The 21,138-nt window shown below is 39.1% G+C and overlaps 3 protein-coding genes across 3 annotated transcripts; 2 read left to right on the top strand and 1 right to left on the bottom strand.

Moving 5' to 3' along the window:
• The first annotated feature begins 2,161 nt into the window (after positions 1–2,161).
• LOC124845193 (protein FAR-RED IMPAIRED RESPONSE 1-like) lies at positions 2,162–4,569 on the top strand. Its single transcript, XM_088103569.1, has 2 exons — positions 2,162–4,333; positions 4,417–4,569. The coding sequence occupies exons 1-2, from the start codon at positions 2,162–2,164 to the stop codon at positions 4,567–4,569; spliced, it is 2,325 nt and encodes a 774-aa protein (XP_087959695.1).
• An 8,950-nt stretch (positions 4,570–13,519) lies between these two features.
• LOC148205188 (pentatricopeptide repeat-containing protein At5g13770, chloroplastic-like) lies at positions 13,520–14,119 on the top strand. Its single transcript, XM_088103563.1, has one exon. It carries the CDS (start codon positions 13,520–13,522, stop codon positions 14,117–14,119), a length of 600 nt encoding a protein of 199 aa, XP_087959689.1.
• Positions 14,120–17,814: 3,695 nt separating this feature from the next.
• Positions 17,815–18,988, bottom strand: LOC148205187 (uncharacterized). Its single transcript, XM_088103554.1, has 3 exons — positions 18,671–18,988; positions 18,494–18,598; positions 17,815–18,411 (listed from the first exon to the last, which is right to left on the bottom strand). Exons 1-3 carry the CDS (start codon positions 18,986–18,988, stop codon positions 17,815–17,817), a joined length of 1,020 nt encoding a protein of 339 aa, XP_087959680.1.
• Between the last annotated feature and the right edge of the window lie 2,150 nt (positions 18,989–21,138).

Below are 21,138 nucleotides of genomic sequence, written 5' to 3'. Positions count from 1 at the left end.
CTTACGATTTACATGTACCGAAAGTCCGTGGCTGGTCCACTGTTATTACTGAGTTGCTCCCCACTTATTGGGTGAACCTAACTACTCTGGCTTCCTTGACACACCATGAAGGAACTGGGTAAGGCAGGGGTGGGAAGGCAGTATTGGGCTTCTGTAATCGATTACAGATAAGCTGTAATCGATTACGATTGACATGTACCGAAAGTGCGTGGCTGGTCCACTGTTATTACTGACTTGCTCCCCACTTATGGGCTCGACCTAACTACTCTGGCTTCCTTGACACACCATGAAGGAACTGGGTAAGGCAGGGGTGGGAAGGCAGTATTGGGCTTCTGAAATCGATTACAGTGAGATAGTAATCGCTTACCATTGATATGTACCGAAAGTGCGTGGCTGGTCCACTGTTATTACTGAGTTGCTCCCCACGTATGGGGTGGACCTAACTACTCTGGCTTCCTTCACACAGCATGAAGGAACTGGGTAAGGCAGGGGTGGGAAGGCAGTATTGGGCTTCTGTAATCGATTACAGATACGCTGTAATCGATTACGATTGACATGTACCGAAGTTGCGTGGCTGGTCCACTGTTATTACTGAATTGCTCCCCACTTATGGGCTCCATCTAAGTACGGTCTTTTATAAACACGAATAAATTATTTTGTTTGAACTTTTTTTAATTACATTAATTTATTCAAAAAGATTTATTCATTATCATTTAATGTTGATGTGACTTTGAAGAGTCATAATGAAGCAGTGTGGTGCATACCTTTTCCCGCTCTCCCATGCAATTGGTAATCATTTATCTTAATTAATCAGAGTTCCATTTAATGTGGGGAAATGGGATGTGACTGCAACACTCCACGTCTTGCCACCTGCTACGTACTCTATGACAATGCATTAAATGCTCCTTCCTTAAACACTATAATTCCTACCTTGTGCATAACTTCTGCTCCATCATGTACTTTGCATTAAATTATCCAACCTGAATCCCTAGCATGTGCATTACTGGTGCTTTTTCTTCCCATTAGGAACTCTACTTTCATTTGTCTGTCTTCAAACTTTGTTAAACTACACATTAAAGGCATTGTTTCCAGGTTGGTAAGAAGCACAACAAGATCATTAAAGACGAAGTAAATTTCTTCCAACACCTTGTCTGTAAGTATACATGGTTATAACGTCCTTTAAAATAGATTGAAGTGGTCCTTTTCTGATGGAAGCTTATCCATGCTTGAATGACCTGGCCTTGCAGACAAAGCAGATGCAGCGGATGAAAAACAGTATTGATGCAGTGGATGAAAAATAGCAGAGTTGATGCAGTGGCAATTGAGTGAAATTGATTGATGGTTGGTGTATTTGAGTGGACTAAGTATGTGTGGGAACCTCACAGCTCAGAAGGCCTTCCTACAATGGAAGGAAGCTAGAGGAAAGGGAAGAGAAAGTAGAGAGAATAAATGACTCAAGAGCAATAGGGCTGGAAATTAAATTCAGCAGCATTTTACTAAGCTCAAAAGTAACCCAATACAAAGAAAAGGCCCTCTTATTTATAGGTGAAGAGGAGCCTAAATTCTGTTTGTAATTCCCTCCTAAAATTCAAATTATTCAGATTTTGATCAAGCAAAAACCATGCTTCATTCTAGCTCATCCAGCAAGGTGTGTGCTTCCTTCCAAATCAGCCAACATTCACGTGGAAAATGCTGGTGCATGCCGTAAGCACCTCCTTTGCTTTTTGGCTCCTTTGCTTGGTTCTTTCTTGGATGGCTCAATCATATTCTCCAAGATTTATTAATTCCTACAAAACAAAATATAAGTGCTTTAGTTAAGAGAAGAAGGATTTTTATAAGTAACCTTCCATAGAAGTAAAATGTTAGATGATCCTTCTTCTTCTTGAATCTTCCTAGCCATTGCTCTAGTAAGAGGTCCAATGTGATTTCTTGATGGTTTTCCATCATTTTCAGTAGGGGAAACCCTCGTCATTGGTGGTCTTTCTTACATAACGATGTGTATAACACGTCTGAGTTAAATAAAACAACATCAGACACTTGATTAACACTGTTACTGATGTCTGTAGTGTAATAAGTTTGTTTATGCCCTTTGTCCACAAAACTGCTTTATTATTTGCAATTGTATTCATTAACCAATGTTTGCAGGGAATAAATTATTTTGATGGCCACTTATACCAACAACGTGAGTGTGGTTGGACAAACCATTGACGATGATGACAATTGTAATGACTTGGTTCCTACTGTAAACATGTGTTTTGACACAATGGAAGAAGCAAAGAAATTTTATTCCAATTACGGGAGAAGGTGTGGTTTTGGCGTCCGAACAAGAACTTCTAAAAAGGATGACAACAACGAATTGTACTACTTAAGATTGGTTTGTTCTAGGGAAGGTAAATATGTTTCCACCCTTCGTCCAGAGGTAAAAACTGTGCCTAGTCAGATTAATCAATGTCCTGCTGGAATAACCATTGCACGAAAAGAGGGGAAATGGTTTGTAAGGACTGTGGTTGTAGAGCACAGTCATGCCCTCTGTCCAGAAACCTCCAATCTTATTCGTTCTAATAGACAATTGAACATGCATGCCAAACACACTTTGGGGGTGAATGATGATGCCGATGTACGTATTAATAAGAGTTTCCTTAGCATAGTCAGTGAAGCTGGTGGATATGAAAACATGGAATTTGTGGAGCGGGATGCAAGGAACTTCATTGGTCAACGTAGACGGTCACTGTGTAAGGAGGGTGATGGACAAGCATTGCTACATCACTTTTCAAAAATGAGACAGCTGAATAATGAATTCTTCTACGAGATACAAATGGATCAATATAATAGAATTACTAGTGTATTTTGGGCAGATCCTCGTACCCGAGCTGCATGTGAAGAATTTGGTGATGTCGTCTCTTTTGACACCACCTACTTGACAAACAAGTACGACATGCCATTTGCTCCATTTGTAGGAGTTAACCATCATGGACAATCCATTCTACTTGGTTGTGGATTGCTGTCATCTGAGGACACTTTGTCATTTGTATGGTTATTCAAATGTTGGCTAAGATGCATGGGAAACAAGGCGCCTCACAGTATTGTAACCGATCAATGTAAGGCGATGGCAAATGCAATTCAAGACGTGTTCCCTAAAACAAAGCATAGGTGGTGTTTGTGGCACATCATGAAAAAGCTACCTGAAAAATTTCAAGGGTATAACAATTATGTTGGGATCAAGTGTGATATAAAATCCCTTGTCTATGAGTCTGGTAATGCAGGAGACTTTGAAATTGGCTGGAAACGACTACTTAGCACACATAGTTTAGAAAATAATGAATGGCTATGTAATATGTATGAAGAGAGACAAAAATGGGTCCCTTGTTACTTCAAGAATCAATTTTGGGCCGGTATGTCCACAACTCAAAGAAGTGAGGGAATGAATGCTTTCTTTGATGGATTTATCAATTCCAATACCACACTTCAACAGTTTGTTGTGCAGTACGATAATGCTCTTAAATTCAAGGCCCAAAAAGAAATTGAAGCTGACTTCTCCTCTCTTAATACCAATGTTGCATGTGGGTCTCAATCACCAATTGAGAGACAATTTCAAGTTGAGTACACACATGCAAAATTTGAAGAAGTACAGATTGAGTTTCGGTGCAGGATGAATTGTTTCATCAAGAACACGGTCAAGGACTGTATTTTCAACAACTACACAATAAAAGAAGAGTTCATGTCGGATGGGAAATGTGAGGCAAAATATTACCATGTTGAATTTGATCCTGTTACAAACGATACAAGGTGCTCTTGCCTACTGTTTGAGTTTAGAGGCATCCTATGTCGCCATTCGTTATTGGTTTTGGGGCAGGAAGATGTACAAAATGTCCCCTCGAAATATGTTCTTCGTCATTGGAGCAAACTTGTTCGAAGAAAGCACACACTTATTAGAGCATCTTATAGTCAATTGCATCAGGAACCGAAGATGCAAAGATACCAATCGTTGTGTAAGCGGTTCTATGACATAGCTGAGGCTGCGTGTGAATCTGAAAGTGCTTCTAATGACTTGGAGAAAGAATTGGAATGTTTATCTAAAAAATTGGGTTTCACTTCACCACTGAAAAATAACATCATAAGTGAGGAAGGACAACTAAGGTATGAGAATCCTTTGACCGATACTCCATCCAGCCATACATGTGGAAGCACTAATGTACTTGTTCGAAGTCCAGTCGCTGTTAAGCGAAAAGGCAGACCGAGAACTAATAGATTGAAGTCATCCGTTGAGAGTAGAACTAAAAAATCTAAATCGGCTCCAAGGAAACATTCTTCAACAACAACTGTTCAACCACCCGTGAGTACTTCAAATATTGTAATACACGTATTATTCATTACTTTTCTTATATGTTGGTAATATGTGTTCCTTTGTGCAATCAGGAAACCACAACAAGTACTGTTGCACAACTGCAACAACGCGAGGATCATACAACCCAAAGCCATGAAGTTTCCCAAGTATCTGAAGTTCCTCCAAATGGATTTATGTCATTGTTATCTGCTGTTCATAACAATTTCCATAATACACAATGTTGATATATATGGGTTTCGGATGATATGCTTGTACATTATCTGTTACTGCAATGATGTCCATAACCTCCACAGGTAAAATCTTCAATATCAAACACAGCACATGCAAGGCAGTAGTAATCGATTACAAAAATTGTGTAATCGATTACATCACTGGTTTTGACATTTAATTTACTTCCTGACGGTTCAAAACAAAATTTTTTCTGTTTCAGAGGACAATGCGCTGACAGTTACTGCTGTCACCCACTACCACAATTTCATATTAAATACAACTGTAACCTACATCAGTCCTTTGATAACCCTCTACCACAAACCATTTAACTTCCTACCCCCTTTGGAAAGCGTGGTAACCCAAATGGCAGATCGGGCTCAGAAGAAAATGAGGGCTTCTTCTTCGACACGGGGGCCTCACAATCGGCCACCGCCATCCCCACCACTCTCTCCACCACTTACGAGTAATGAACTGTTCTCCAACGACGACCAATATGAAAGGTTCTCTACACATTTCTTTGAGCGTCCAATACTGCAAGGGAAGTATCTTGATGTTGACTTTTTTGGTGATGGTACATTCGAATTCTTCGACATCTTGACAAAAGCTGGGCTAATTGATTTTGTCGCTTATAGACGCCACTACTACCCTGAATTAGTCCGTGTTTTCTATAGCAATATGCGGGTTTCTGATTCCGGAGTAATAAGAACTGAGGTGAAAAAGGTCAAAATCACAATCAAACCTTCACTTTTTCATAAACTAACCTCCATCCCTTCTGTTGGTGCTCGTTTTGAAGGAAATCTTGTTGACGAGTGGAAAGGTGAATACAATTCTGTTAGTGCTAGGCAATTGATCTGCAAACCGGGTTCAAACATACAAGGTAGAATACTGGCCGGCACTATGAAGTTTCAAACTAGGATACTACATTATGTACTTTGTCGTATATTAGTTCCTCGATCAACGAATGTTGCACAGGCAACAGAGGAGGACATTATGTTGCTGTGGGCACTAATGAATTCTGTTCAGATTAATTGGGGGCATCTCATTCGAAACAGGATGAAAAGGGCTACCAGGGACAACGCCCAACTACCATATCCCCATCTAATAACCACATTCATGGAACACTTTGGTGTGCCTACAGAAACTGATCCTTTTACCCAAGTTAAGAACAAACAGAGGATTGGTTTGGAAGTTCTATCATCATTTGGTTATCACAAAACTCATGAAGGAATTTGGGTTCCCAAAGTTGACGTTCGGAATATACAAGAACAAGTAGGGATTGAAGAAGATGTGGAAGTTGGTAATGAAGAACATGAAGTCCGTCAACCCTCTGTCAATCCACAACCAACCTCTTCTCAGACATTGACTGAAGTCATCAATCAAATACAAGAACTCCGCACTTTCGTGGGCGACAGATTTGACACAATTGAAAATCGTGTTCGAGTCCTTCACGAAGAAGTCATTCAACTCCGCAATCAACTTGAGAGATAACCACCTGCTTAGATAACATTTCTTTCTATAATGTTATGTCCCTTTTAATTTCAAAACTTGTTCTCTGATGTAATCTTGTTAAGTCATCCTCTTAATGTACGTGGTTTTTATTATTGTTATCAAGTACTGGAACAAGTTCTTCCGTCACTGAATAGGTTATTTATTTATTCAATTTTCTCGTATTCGAAGTTCAAGTTATAACTATAAAGATCCTTCCATGTCTGGGTACAGCAAACACTACTGGGGAGTTATTGAACCTTGTGTGGGTAGACCAGACACACTTCTGGTACAGAATGATATTGGTGTTATATTAATCGATTACGACTTCCTGGTAATCGATTACACCACCCTTAGTTATTCCCAGGTTTCCCTGCCAAGATCTCTGAACCTGTCAAACAGTGAAAAAAAACTACTGGGGAGTTAACCAACCCTGTGTGGGTAGACCACAAATACTTTATGTACACTTATTCAAATGTTGGTATATTAATCGATTACGACTACCCGTTAATCGATTACACCACCGTTAGTTATTCCAAGGTTTCCCTGCCATGATCTCTGAAACTGCCAAACACTGAAAAAATGGTTATAGACAATACTGGGGAGTTATTCAATCTTATATGGGTAGACCCGTCAGACTTTTGGTACACTATTTTATCGTTGTTATTTTAATCGATTACGGGTCCCTGGTAATCGATTACACCACCGTTAGTTATTCCCACGTTTCCCTTCCATGATCTCTGAACCTGGCAAACACTGAAAAAACGTTTCCAGCCAGTACTGGGGAGTTATTCAATCTTATATGGGTAGACCCGTCAGACTTTTGGTACACTATTTTATCGTTTTGATTTTAATCGATTACGGGTCCCTGGTAATCGATTACACCACCGTTAGTTATTCCCACGTTTCCCTTCCATGATCTCTGAACCTGCCAAACATTGAAAAAACGTTTCCACCCAGTACTGGGGAGTTATTCAATCTTATATGGGTAGACCCGCCAGACGTTTGGTACACTATTTTATGGTTGTTATTTTAATCGATTACGGGTCCCTGGTAATCGATTACACCACCGTTAGTTATTCCCACGTTTCCCTTCCATGATCTCTGAACCTCCCAAACACTGAAAAATCGATTCCAGCCAGTACTGGGGAGTTATTGAATCTTATGTGGGTAGACCAGAAAGAATTTTGGTACACAATGAGATTGTTGTTATAATAATCGATTACGGGTCCTTGGTAATTGATTACACCACAGTTAGTTATTCCATGGTTTCCCTCCCATGATCTCTGAACCTGCCAAACACTGAAAAAACGGTTCCAGCCAGTACTGGGGAGTTATTCAAATTTTTGTGGGTAGACCAGTCAGAATTTTGGTACACCATGAGATTGTTGTTATAATAATCGATTACGGGTCCTTGGTAATCGATTACACCACAGTTAGTTATTCCATGGTTTCCCTCCCATGATCTCTGAACCTGCCAAACACTGAAAAAACGGTTCCAGCCAGTACTGGGGAGTTATTCAAATTTTTGTGGGTAGACCAGTCAGAATTTTGGTACATCATGAGATTGTTGTTATATTAATCGATTACGGGTCCCTGTTAATCGATTACACCAACGTTTGTTATTCCCAGGTTTCCCTGCCATGATCTCTTAACTTGGCAAACACAAGAAAAAAACTACTGGGGAGTTAATTAACCCTGTTTGGGGAGACCAGACACACTTCTAGTACACAATGAGATTATTGGTAAATTAATCGATTACGACTCCCCGTTAATCGATTACACCAGCGTTACTTTGTCCCAGGTTTCCCTGCAATGATTTGTGAACCTGGCAAACAATCAAAAAACGCTACCATACACTACTAGGGAGTTTATCAGCCCTGTGTGGGTACACCAGTCATACTTTTGGCACACAATGAGATAGTTGTTATATTAATCGATTACGAGTACCAGGTAATCGATTACAGCACCGTTAGTTGTTCCCCAGGTTTCCCTGACATGATCTCTGAACCTGCCAAACACTGAAAAAATGGTTCCAGACATTACTGGAGAGTTATTCAATCTTATGTGGGTAGACCAGTTAGACTTTTGGTGCAGAATGAGATCATTGTTATATTAATCGATTACGGGTCCTTGGTAATCGATTACAACACCGTTAGTCTGTCCCAGGTTTCCATGCCAGGAACTCTGAAGCTGGTAACACCTTCGTTTCCTCTTCCAAACGCATTATGGTTCACAAAACCTTGCACAATGACTAAGACCGTGCGCAAAACCTTTTAAGAACGCTGAAAAAGAACGACCAAACACTACCGGGGAGTTATTTACCCATTTTTGGGTATCGCGGACATACTTTTGGTAAACATTCCCATTTCTGGACTAGTAATCGATTAACTCTCCTGTAATCGATTACAGCTTCCTCAGACCTGGACATTTCATATAACTACCACAATTTCAACTTCCCACTGCTACCAAACAACAAATGGAATTATTATAACATTCAAAACTGAAACAACCACTTTCTTTATCAACAATACCAAAGAAAATTGTTCCAAATACAACTATCCATAATTAAACATAATCCTAATACTGGAATAATCAGAAATTACATTAATCAATCAAGTTTCGGACTATATCCAGTGTAGGGAGTTCTACAAACATGGCTTTTGTAACGTTTTCGACGTGCTCTTTCCTTCATAACGGTTTCATGGCTGTAAACTCCTCCCTCACAGTCAAAGTTAATCTCAAAATCATGTTGGTTACACGGTGTACTGTAACCACCTTCATCTTTATTATTCCCTTCAAGCAGCTCAGCCTGCAATCTAGATAACTCTTCTTCAAGTTCTTCAATTACACCATCTTGTTCCTCTAAAGCATCATTAATACCTTTTATCAGTTTCATATTGATTGTTGATTTGTCTTCTTTATTCAATTCCTCTCCATTTGAATTAACTGATGCTTTGACACATGTTCCACTGTTTTCTGTCCTTGATGCACCATAATCATCAAGCATCTGCAATTTCATCACAATTACCATTACATAAAACATTCATTCAAACAAATGTAATAAAATTATAAAGTACATACCACACCCGTCTCCATTGCACGTTTAATGAACTTGTCACCAACATTTATATTCATCCAATGCAAAAATCTTGGATATTTATGTACACAAACATTGGAAGGAATGAAACGATCACAAAACCATACCTGAAATACATCATAGACGTCATAATTAGTCATCTCAATTCACAAACAGCAAACAATCCATGGAACAAATTTACCTGGAACACGTATACACAACCATCCACATAAACAGTGGTTGCACCTTTTCCTCTATTCCACGCTGTACAAGCTTTGCACAGACTGCTAAGTAGATAATGGTACACTATACGAGCCCAACAAAAAGTTCCCAGATCACTGATTCTATCAACAATTTCAAACAAAATTGGGAATATTGTTCTGCTGCGATTAGGAAACAGTACTTCACTAATTGCTACCAAAATGTACAACCTACAAACATCTATTGAAGGCAACTTCTTGTGTTGCTTAAAAATAAATTCATATACCAAATCCAATTCATATTTTCCATCACCAAAGTACTTGCGACAATGACTTTCACTGAGTTTGTTTTCATTCAATTTAATCTGCTCACCAACCAAACCCAACCCTAGGCTTAAGCTGACATCTATTTCCTTGAATTCAACAAATTTATCTCTAAAACTAAAACCACCTCTGTCATCATCCCATCTAATCAGTAAATCGCTCAGAATATTCCTTCCAATCTTAATATTACCATGTAATTCTAAAAACCATCGAAAGTGAGTCTTGGAGATTATGGACTTCTGCTCCTCACTCAAAATGTCATTCAAAGAAGCAATACGTTTCGTTTTCAATGAGTGACGAACAAACAGCTGCAAAAAAAAAGTGTTTTTTGGTACAAATAACCAACGTAAGTCACAACCCAAAAGCAACACACACCAAAAAAATTACCAACACATGCAACACCAAAATCCCCTCCCCAAAATACGAATACGGAGACACGAAAAAGTTCATACCTTGTTCGAACAACCATTGTCACCGGACGAACCCATTGCACAATAAAATTAACAACTTCCACCAAATCCACACCCAACGACACAACGCTAATCTCTAACTCAAACAAAGAAGACGAGTTCACAGAGACACCGAAGGACACAACGGTGATCTACAACTCAAACAAACAAACCCAATCTCCACAGACATTCAAACCAACAAAAATGGTCACAGGGAAGCGGGACAGAGAGATCTTGAAAACAAACGAAACCCTTACAATGGAGGACGAACAACACTGTTATGAAGACACAAGTTCAAATGATTTTCAAATCCCTAAAATGGAGACACAACAGCTTCATAAGGACAGAACTTACAGTTCGAAAATGAAGAGGGCAATTTCGGAATCCTAACTTCTAGCCCCTCCAAATCAGATTTTTAATTACAAATAACATTCAAATTTCGACCACTTAAAAGTTGACACGTGGCGTTGTCAAATTTTTGTCAAATTTGCGTTGTTGGAATATCGCTGTCCCAAAACAAAATATGAAAGTGCTTTTCTCCCTTTTTTTAATCACCGTGTAGCACTAAAAGATCAATCCCTTGGTCCCCACTTCTCCCTCTTAGCTGGAACGTAACTCTGCTGCCATAGGCCGTGGCTCTTTCTCTCTAACCGTGACACCTCTTGCTTCCGTTTCCAGCGCTGGATCTGCATCCGCTTCTTGCCACTTCTTGGACGCTTGGTGTTGGACCGAGACATGTTGCTGCTGCTTCTTCCATCCAGCCAGGCCGTGACAGCATTCTCTTGCTCCTCTGGATGTGCTTTCGCTGCTGCTGTATTGCTGGACGTGAAGGTTCCATCCTGGACGTGCTGGACGCTCCCTCCAAGCTGCTGGACGTGAAGGCTTCTTTTACTCTGCTTGCTGGACCGTGGGGCACTTCCTTCCCTTTGCTGCTGGATGCATGAAGGCCACTTCCTTTGCTGGACGGAACAACTTGCTGGACTGCCTCAAGCTTGCTGGATCAGTTGCGCTGCTGCCCACGTCAAGTGTTGGTGCTGTTGGGACGAAGCTTGAGTATGACGTGCATCTTCTCCTCAAGCTGCTGGAGATTAAGTTGTCCGTGGACCGTGGAAGCACACCTTTCACTTCAATTTGTCCTAATAAAATGTTGGATCTTGTGGCAGCAACTTTTTCCCTTTTTCTTCAATCAAGATACCTCTCTTCTGCTCCCTGTTTTCTGTGCTTGGACGTTATCTAGGCCATGGAATTTTTTAGCCAGCTGGACGCACGGACGTACTGCTGCCACATATGCTTTGCATGGATGTAGCACTTCATCTTTGGTGGACGTGGTGTTTATTGTTGCTGTGTGCACCCAAAATTCAATGCGTGCATCTCCCTTACAATTTTCAATTGGAAATTCAATATTTGCCGCCTTCTTTCCCTCTGCAAAATAAATTTCACTTTTGTTTCTCATTTTAGTTTAGAATGTAATTGATGAGAAATTTATCCTTCAGTCCTAAAATTATCCAACAATCTTCCTACAATTAATAATGCAAATAATTAGTCTCAAATAATTCAAATTAATTAAAATAAGAATTTCTGATCAAATTAAGCATATTTAGCAAAAATGGAAAATATCAGACATTTAAGCACAATTCCCCGATTAAATCTAGCACAAAAAGCTAAGTGAAGTGAATAAAATATTGACTCATCAAAATAGACCACACTTAGTCTTTTGCACTCCTGGACAAAATCAAGACACAAATCAGGGAATAGTTCAAAGGACATCTAAAGAGTGACACAAACGCAGCACGCAGAAAACAAAGACTCGCAAGAAAACAAATAGAATTACACAATCCTCAAGAATTCTGGACAGAGAAAAGAAATAGACAATATCCAACACAAAATCAAAGAAAGTAGATACTCATGAAATTATCCAAGCAATTCAAAGTATGGCAAAATAATCAATCAGCTCAAGAGGTGATTCAAAAATAACAAAACCTCATAGATGCACTATCAGTGTTTCTCTCAAGTGTCTAGGGTAAACAGTTTCAACTAATTGCACTCAAGAAAGCAAACACAAATAGACTTGGCAAACCTCTAATTATCAATTCTTAAAACATATGCATGTTCAGATCAAAAGGTCTTTCATGGTTGTAATGGGGCCAAGGACAGGGGAGGATAAATATGGATAAGTAGCTACAGCTCAGAAGAAATAGAGGAGCACTGGGGAACAAGTGTAAATAGAGTGAAATCACGCCCAAACCACTAATTCAATCCTCTTCTCGACTCCATTATTCACAAAATTGTTTCTTCTTTTTCTCATCATTTCATTCATTTTTTTTTCATCCTGTCTTTTTTCTTTCTTTATCACACAACAGGATAGAAATCATATTTTCAAAACAAGATGAGGAACTAACTAGCCAATTCATCAGAATTCCCAAGGAGACCACACTTATTAACAAAATACTTCTAAAGCTCCAAAATTCCCTAAGGCTAAGGTAATCATGGTTTTTCACTTAGGGCCAGTGTTTGAGCTTCAAAACAAACACTACAAAATAGAAGGGCATTACCGAAGACCAGAAGCCCTCGGAAACAGCCCAAAATCGTCGGTAAAAGGTAATTACCGAAGGCTTATCGACGGCCAAAGAGCCCTCGGTAAATCCCTTGTCGCTAACATTTACCGAGGGCTTTCGCCCTTCGGTACTTACCGAGGGCCAAAAGCCTTCAGTAATTACCGAGGGCCAAAAGCCTTCGGTTACCGAAGGGCAAAAGCCTTCGGTAATTTCCGAAGGGCGAAAAAAAAACAGGACGTTGGGCTGCTGCAGAATGTGATGCATATATATTTATATATTCTGGGTGATTGATTGGTGTAGCAACCAATACAAAAGCTACTTGGTTGGTGTACCTTTTTCACTTTTAATTCAGCTATACACACACATATATAAAAGGCTACACCTACAGAGTTAGAGACATTGAATTTCAGGAAAGAGACAGGTTAATTAAAAAAAGGACATCTTAATCTCTGGGTACTGAGAATCTGTGAATAGTATAGCACTCAGTCTGAAAGAAGACTTTGCCACAAAAAGTTAATGAAAAAAGTTCAAAAAATGGTAAAGGTGGGGCCAAATTCGTTGTCATGAACTAGTAATCCACAAACATTAACAGTAAAACAGACCCAAAGTAATAATGAATGATCAAACTATATAGTTAATTCTGAAACAGAGCCTGTGCCACTAAAACAGGAGATAAGGCAGCTGCATTTGGTTCAACAATATTCCAAGCCAGAAGCTGAGAACTTGAACGAGTTTTTATGTGGGTTGTTTGAGGATCCAAAAACAAGGGAACTTGCGTTTGACTACTACTAAAGGTTGAAAGAGAGGCCAGAGTTTAGGCCTAACAAATCAACACTAAGGTATGTGATCAGGTACTTGATGAGTTTGAAGGAATGGGATTTGATCAGGTACTCGATGTTTTTAATTCTGATCGTAAGATTGCTTTCTTAGCTTGTAGTTCTGCCATGGAAAGTTATAATAAGCTGCATATGTTTAGGAATACTATTTTGGTCTATGAACGAATGAAATCCACTGGTATTCTTCTGGATTCTGTAGGTTATTTACACATTATGGAAGCTTACTCTAAACTTAATGAATGTGACAAAGTGGCTCAGTTGTTTCATGAATTTAAAAGTAGGAACTTAAGAACTTCAGTCAGATATTTATCTCAAATTTATGGGATTCTATGCGAGTCATTGGGGAAGTTTGGAAGGGCTTTCGAAGCACTTAATTACTTCAGAGAGATGAATCAGAAGGGGACTTCTGGATACTCAATTTATTCCACCTTGATATACTCTTTTGCGAGTTTAAGCAAGGTTGATTTGGCTGAGGAACTTTTCAGAGAAGCTAAAAGCAAAACAGTGATAAAGGACCCTGAGGTCCATTTAAGGCTTATGCTTATGTACATAGATGAAGGTTTGTTGGAGAAGACTTTGGAGATTGTGAAGGCAGTGGATGATGCAGATGTGAAGGTTCGAAGGGCTATGAACTAGGTCAAGTCACCTATGCTTCAGTTATAAACGCATATTGGCGTCTTGGACAATGCAACAAAGCATCCTTTTTGTAGTGAGTTCTTAATTAGCTAGGTTTTACCATTCTAAACTTGTTAGGATAGTTTCTTTCTAGTTTCTTTTCCTAGTTTAGTGCAGTTTGCAATTGTACTACACCTTTTTTGAGGTTTAAGTAGTGATTTTTAGAAATTGTCTTAGGAATCACTTCTACACTCTTCTCTTTGTCATTTTTAGTCCATTACAACTTGTGTAGATAGTTTCAGGTATCTTTTACAGATTGAACATCTTCATGCTTAACAAATTTACCCTATTCTACTGTATTTTAGGTGCCCAATGGTCAAATTTTTATTTTATTTGTATTTTTGAATTGTCACCTCAATTCTAACTTTGTTTTATGTTTTAAACTTGTCTACATAGTTTACTGTTTTAATTAGTACTTTAATACAATTTGCTTTCTTAGGACTTTAAGTGTATTCTAGGAGGGACAATTAGGTTCTAGGTTGTCATAAGCAACTCATAAGCAATCAACAACCTCAACTTGCCCAAACACAGAAACCTCAACTTGTTAGGCCATTCATTATCAATTTAAAGTCATTTAAAATATGTTAGAATGGGTACAGGGGCAGTACTTTAAATGTCAAATATCTCTATAGGAAGTGTGATTTGTATCCTTTATCAAATCATAATTGTGGCTATTTTTACACTTTATATGTATGCATCAAACTAATTTTGGCCAATTCAAACCTGTTTGGGTGTTAAATTATTCGTGAATTATACATACATAGAAGTGGAGTTGGATAACTACATTAATAGTTATTTTAACTTGGGTTTGAATTCAAAACAGAGGGTCAGAAACTATTTAAGGTTCCACGTTTGTATGACTAAGTAATTTTCTGAACACAAAAAACTCTTAACCCATTTGCATATTCTCTTTCATACATGAAAGTGAAACTAAAGTCTGAAGTGCAACAAATGCAAGAATCATGCATACCAATAATGGTGAGGATAGAGACCATTGAAAAGAGAAAGATGCCACCATCAAAGTATATTTAGGAAATCTGTCACTCTCGGGCAAAAAAAAATTCAGAACAGGACAGTCAAACTTATCAAAATCAATTGATTCTGAGAAATAAAAAATAGTTGAATGAATATGACAGTAGTATCCTTCCACCCCCAACTTGCATTTCATTGAAGTTGAATGAATATGACAGTAGTATCCAACTTGTTCTAATAGGTTCTACACTTCACATGCCACGTACTTGTTCCTAATTCTATGGAACCCTCTTTTATTTCTCCCATTGCTTTTAAACCAGTAACAGTAATTGTTGCTAGGCCTCAATTTTTATTCAAACTCTGATGTCACACTCATCATAGGATTATTATTTAACTTGAACAAGCTGATATTAAGTTAATTTTATCAGGCAATTTTAGACTCAGTTTTCTTCTTAATTTTTTTCTTCTGAATGTGAAGATAAGCCAAATATACTTACCCAAAATCTCCACCAATATATATTAAACAGTTTAGCTTTTGTGAAAGAAAAATAAACACATACTTTTTGGAAAAAAAACTTGGTAAATTATGAGTTTACCTAAACTTATGAGCTATTCATGTCACTTTCTATCACAATTTCTTATGCTTATCAGTTAGTGTGTGGAACACAAGAAAGGGTGTGCAAAATTTGTTTCCTGCAACCCTGCTACCAAATATTTTGAACCTTCACAAACTTATAATTGGATCTAGTTGGGGGTTGTTATAAATTATTGGAAAGGAAGACAATGCAACATTAGCAACACAGGAATTTAAGTTCCCTTGTTTAACTACATTAATTCTTATTGAGTTGTCAGAGCTCATTTACCTTTAGATGGAGGTCTTAGAGGAACTGAACTATTGTACAAAGGCCTTACAATAATTGAATTTGCTGACTTAGGTCCTATAACAGTTAAGGCACATTGGAAATAACTCAATTAGCAAAAAGACATTGGTTCTTAGCAATTAAGCAACTAAAATTGGTCCTTACAAAAATTAGAACATTGGTCTAAACACTTTGACCATCAAGCATTGGATTAGGAACCATATAGCAACTGCAACATACTTTAAGCACTTGACAACAACACCATAATAACTAGGCACTGGATTAAAGCATAATAATAACGGAACTATTGAAACTTTCTCTTACAGCAACTGAACAAAAATGTTAGGGATTCTATAGCAACTAAACAACTGGCATAGACCTTATAGCATTGGAACATATCATATAGACCTTATAGCAACTGGAAAGAAAACTGAAAAAGTCGTAACCTACTGAGGACATATTTTCCTTATACTCTTGATTTACCAATTTCCGCTATGCTTACAGCAATACCAAAACAGCCCCCAAAACTTAATCCAAGCTCAAAACAAGATGAAGAGGAATCAAAACTAATAGGCCAACCATACCAGAACAAGTTCTAATACACAGAATGCCATATATAGGAATTCAACAGAAAACATGGAAGGTACTAACATGTTTAGTCTTCCCCTTGTACTCACAGTCTCAACGCAATGACCTCCTCAAGCTAATGACCACGAATCAAAACCCTTGTCGTCGCACAAGCCTCACGCGCATAGCCATGAACCACTATCCCTATCGCAACACCGACAACGACACGAAGAACCCAATGCCACCGGACAGAACGAACAAGGAGAGGGAGAGGGACAAAATGGAAGCACGATCGAACAAGAGTAAGCGAAATAGAAGGGAGAAGGAGAGAATGGGAAGCTCAAGGGGACGACAGAGAGGTAGGGTAGGGGTTCCTGTTTCACAAAATTGGGGACGACCTAAACGTATACCCTCAATCACTTCATTTAATGGGTCAAGCCTCCGAAGGCCACACCCCTTCGGTAATCATCTATCTGATCGTCGGTAACGCACTTTTACCGAAGGCCAAGAGGTCGTTCGTAAAAGCCCTTCGGTAATACGCCAATTTCTTGTAGTGAAAGAAATGGGGAAAGTGTAGGCTCAAAAGGGTTATCAAAGGATAATAACAAGGTAGGCTTATTTGGCTAAAGAGGCTCAAGAATAAAAATGCCTTTGAAGGGCATTACCGAAGGCCAAAAGCCCTCGAAAAATGCCAAAAGCCGTCGGAAAAGAGTATTTACAGACGGCTTATCGACGGCCAGTGAGCCCTCGGTAAATCCCTTGTCGCTAACAATTACCGAGGGCTTGGGCTCTTCGGTAATTACCGAGGGCCAAAAGCCTTCGGTAATTTCCGAAGGGCAAAAGCCCTCGGTAATTTCCGAAGGGCAGAAGCCCTCGGTAATTTCCGAAGGGCAAAAGCCTTCGGTAATTTTCGAAGGGCAAAAGCCTTCGGTAATTACTTAACGTGGGTATTTACCGAAGGGCGAAAGCCTTCGGTAAGTTGGAGGGAAATGTAAGGGACAATTGTATTTCTGGCGAAACCAACAACATAAACAGACCTGCATAACAGTTTTCAAGCACAATCAAACCTGCATAACAGTTTTCAAGCACATACAGACGTGCATAATGTGCATCTCAAAGATGCAATCATTGATCAATATCCATAGAACATACATTAATCCATTGAATATTCATTAATCCATAGAACATGTATTTATAGTTAAAACATAAAACAATCAATCTTAATGGGTTTTTAAAATCCAAAGTCACCAAGTTGATCTAACATCGAAATGATCTAAACTCCAAATGTTCTAATATCCAAATGTTTCTATAACAAGTAATAAGAAAATGAAAATAATAATGTACATAGTTATCATCAAAATGATCTTCATCATCCTGCTCCTCTATTGATGGTTGGACTGGTGTGGGTTGGACTAATGAGGGTTGGACTGATGTGGGCTGCTGAGGGGCAGCGAGTGACGAGGAGGGTCGTGGCTGGGTCGGAGGGATATTTTGTACGTCCTGTGAAGTTTCTGGCAACACTCTCATGACAAGGGCCTTAAAGTTTGTAAACTCTGCTCTTAGATCAGTGATTTCCTGGTCACGTTGCTCCAGTGCCTGCGTGAGGCAGAGAACGACCTCGTCAGGAGCAGTGGTGGAAGAAGAAGGTTGGTGCTTCAGAGTACCTCCTCTCGATGTTGTATAGTTTGCAGCAAGTTGTCCTGCACCGTACACTCGACCCTTTTTCTTGCCACCAACGATCTCGACCCAGCACTGTGTCCTACGTATGTCGTCTTCTGCATTACTGTCATCATCCGGTGTAGGAGCTGACTCATGTTCAGATCTAAGCTGTGAGAGTCTCGTAGAAAATTCTTCCTGTTGAAACATTAAAAGCAATGTTAGGGAATGATATAACATAAATGAAAAATTAGTAATAGTAATAGTGTTATTTGCTTACATGAGTCTTCCGAGATCTTTCATCAACGAATTGATTAGTGCCCTTCCTTACATGAGTCTGTGCAAAGACCTCATCAACATGGACCGCCCGTCCCAGAGCTTGTGCCTGTACCATAATTTACAATTAGAAGTGTACATATGAAATAGAAAATACATAAGTTAAGGAATGAAATTTTACCATACGAATGACATGCTCATGAATGGTTATCGACCCACCAGTATGCAAGGTGCCACCCTTTTCAGATGCTCTATTTCTCTGCGCCTTGGCACACTTATTGTGAAACTCTACTGTATTCCAATGAGCCAGTAAAGAGTTCCAAATTTGTTCGCCCAGCCAGTAAGGGCGGTCTCCTGCATTGCGGGCATCCCTAAACATCTCTGACAGCCGATGAGATGCTTTCATGTGGAAATTTCTATGTATCTGTGTTTCATGTTCAGGTTTCCACTGCACCTTCATCTGTAACATTAAACAGAATAAACATTGATTAATGAACATACTAAAATAAGAGGGACAATTAGTTTAATGAATTGTTCACCTGAAAGCGCTCCCAGAATGACTTTCTGTCGTCATCAGGTATTGCTCCCCAAGTAGGCCATGGACTTAAAAATTGTTGCTTAATTGAACGTGTGATGGCCTGGGAAGCAACCCTAGATGGAATAAACCTGCATAATAAAAGTCATTTCAATAGCAGTAAGGTATAAACATCAAATTATATGAAGAGATTAAAATCTTACCCTTTACCATACGGCTCAATCCATGGTCGATCATGGAGGGGCGGGTCAAGACCTTCACCATCACCACTTGAATCTGGATCAGCAGATGGTGTGACAGTCTCAGAAGGCGGTATAGAAGATGAGGAAGGTATAGAAGTAGGGTCAGGGAGAGGAGTGGGGGTAATAACCACAGGGGGAGGAGTGGGGGTTATAATCACAGGAGGAGGAAGAGGGTCTGCTGTAGGGGTAGTAGAAGGGTGTGCTGCAGGAGTAGGAGAGGGTGTACTGCATGGGTAAGAGGCTGTATTGTAGGGGTAGGAGGAGGCCCAACAGATGATGTACCGAGGGCAGCAATGGTAGGTAGTCTAGCAGGCACCCTAAGTACATACTTTGGTGCCTGTCGTTGCCTATTTTTAGGCCTTGCTACCCCCTTTCCTTTATCAGGACGTTCTGAACCTTGTCCTGTCATTACTACATTGAAATGGTTACAAATAAAGGGAAAAAAAAGAAATGAATAAGGAAGGATCAATGGTTTTTAAAGTCAATGTATAAATAATCGCATACAACTTTTAAGATAAAATTTTAGATAACTCTATTCAAATGATAGTTCAATTTGCTACAATAGATGTCCAACATTCAATTGTCGTCATCATGATCTTCATCTTCATCTTCTTCATCTTCATCTTCTTCTTCTTCATCATCGTCATTATCATCATCATCTTCTTCTTCTTCGTCGTCGTCGTCATCATCATCATCTTCTTCTTCTTCTTCTTCTTCTTCTTGTTGTTCTTCCTCTTCTTCTTGTTCTTCATCACCTTGTATTGTTGCTTCTAAATCATCTCCATCACCATCAGGGTCGACCAATGCGGTTATACGTTCAACTTCAATAATTTCTTGTGGTTGTGATAATTGGTCAAGTTGGTAGGCAACATCTTCCTCAACCTCATTTGAGTCAATGCGACCTCTAGGCTTGGTTTGTATTGCTACGGCCCAACCACGCTTGTCAATATTGCGGAATGCTGGATATGGCACATAATAAACATGTCTGACATTAGTTGGTAGAATGAAAGGATCAAACGGTCCATATCTTAATCTCTGGTTGAGTTCGACAATATTAAAGCGTGGATCAACTCTAGTACCAGCTCTAGAAGGATCAAACCATTCACAATAAAAAAGTACTACTCTGTTTGGAGAAGTAGTGCTGTTGTACTCTAGCTCATATATTTTATGAATGATGCCGTAGAAATCATCATAAGAACCCTCTGTTAGGCCCTTGACATACACACCACAATTAGATGTTTTCTTTCCTTTAGACCATTCATGTGTATGGAATTTGTAACCATTGCTGAAGTAAGTGTGCCATTCTTTGACACATCTCATTGGCAAATTCGAGAGATGTCTTAACTCTTGAACTGTGGGAGTTAATGCCTAATTAAAAACCTACAAAGACACTAAAAAAATTACAAAAGCAAGAGTCAAATTATCCGATTTTTGAACGTAGGAAAAACTACAGACCTGATTTCTAAACCAATTGGGAAACTCAGAGTGCATTCTAGCAGAAGTATTTCCTTCTGCAACTTGCTCAGCAACAAGAAATGAGCTGGTACAAATGAAATTCATTAGTGTATAACAATTGTTTCGTTGGAATTATAGGAGATGGATGATGACATACTCAAGGTATGGCTTAACTTCACTGCAATTGATTAAGACATGGACATGAGCAGAATTGAATTCAGCATTAGTTAACCAATGTGTGAATTCTTTCCCTGCGTGACGGCCTGATTGTCGGAAAACTGATAATGCACCTTCACGTGGTTCAACTTTCCATTGCATTTCATTTCTGACATGAGTGGGGGATAACATGAAGTTTTTGAAATAATGTGAACAAAAATACGTTGTCTCTCTGTGCAAGTAAGCTGCACAAATTGAGCC

Source organism: Vigna umbellata, chromosome 1, assembly GCF_029865625.1.
Source record: "Vigna umbellata cultivar VRB3 chromosome 1, Vumbellata_1.0, whole genome shotgun sequence".
Taxonomy (NCBI): Eukaryota; Viridiplantae; Streptophyta; class Magnoliopsida; order Fabales; family Fabaceae; genus Vigna; species Vigna umbellata.
Note: the sequence above shows the minus strand (reverse complement) of the source record. Positions and strands in the feature narration are given on the sequence as shown.

Excerpts from the sequence above, each read along its gene's own strand:
- LOC124845193 (XM_088103569.1), top strand. The coding sequence starts at position 2,162 with ATGGCCACTTATACCAACAACGTGAGTGTGGTTGGACAAACCATTGAC. Across the intron at positions 4,334-4,416 it reads CAACAACTGTTCAACCACCC|GAAACCACAACAAGTACTGT; the intron begins GTGAGTACTTCA and ends TTGTGCAATCAG.
- LOC148205187 (XM_088103554.1), bottom strand. The coding sequence starts at position 18,988 with ATGTTCATTAATCAATGTTTATTCTGTTTAATGTTACAGATGAAGGTG. Across the intron at positions 18,599-18,670 it reads ATGAGCATGTCATTCGTATG|GCACAAGCTCTGGGACGGGC; the intron begins GTAAAATTTCAT and ends ATTATGGTACAG. Across the intron at positions 18,412-18,493 it reads AAAGATCTCGGAAGACTCAT|GAAGAATTTTCTACGAGACT; the intron begins GTAAGCAAATAA and ends ATGTTTCAACAG.
- LOC148205188 (XM_088103563.1), top strand. The coding sequence starts at position 13,520 with ATGGGATTTGATCAGGTACTCGATGTTTTTAATTCTGATCGTAAGATT.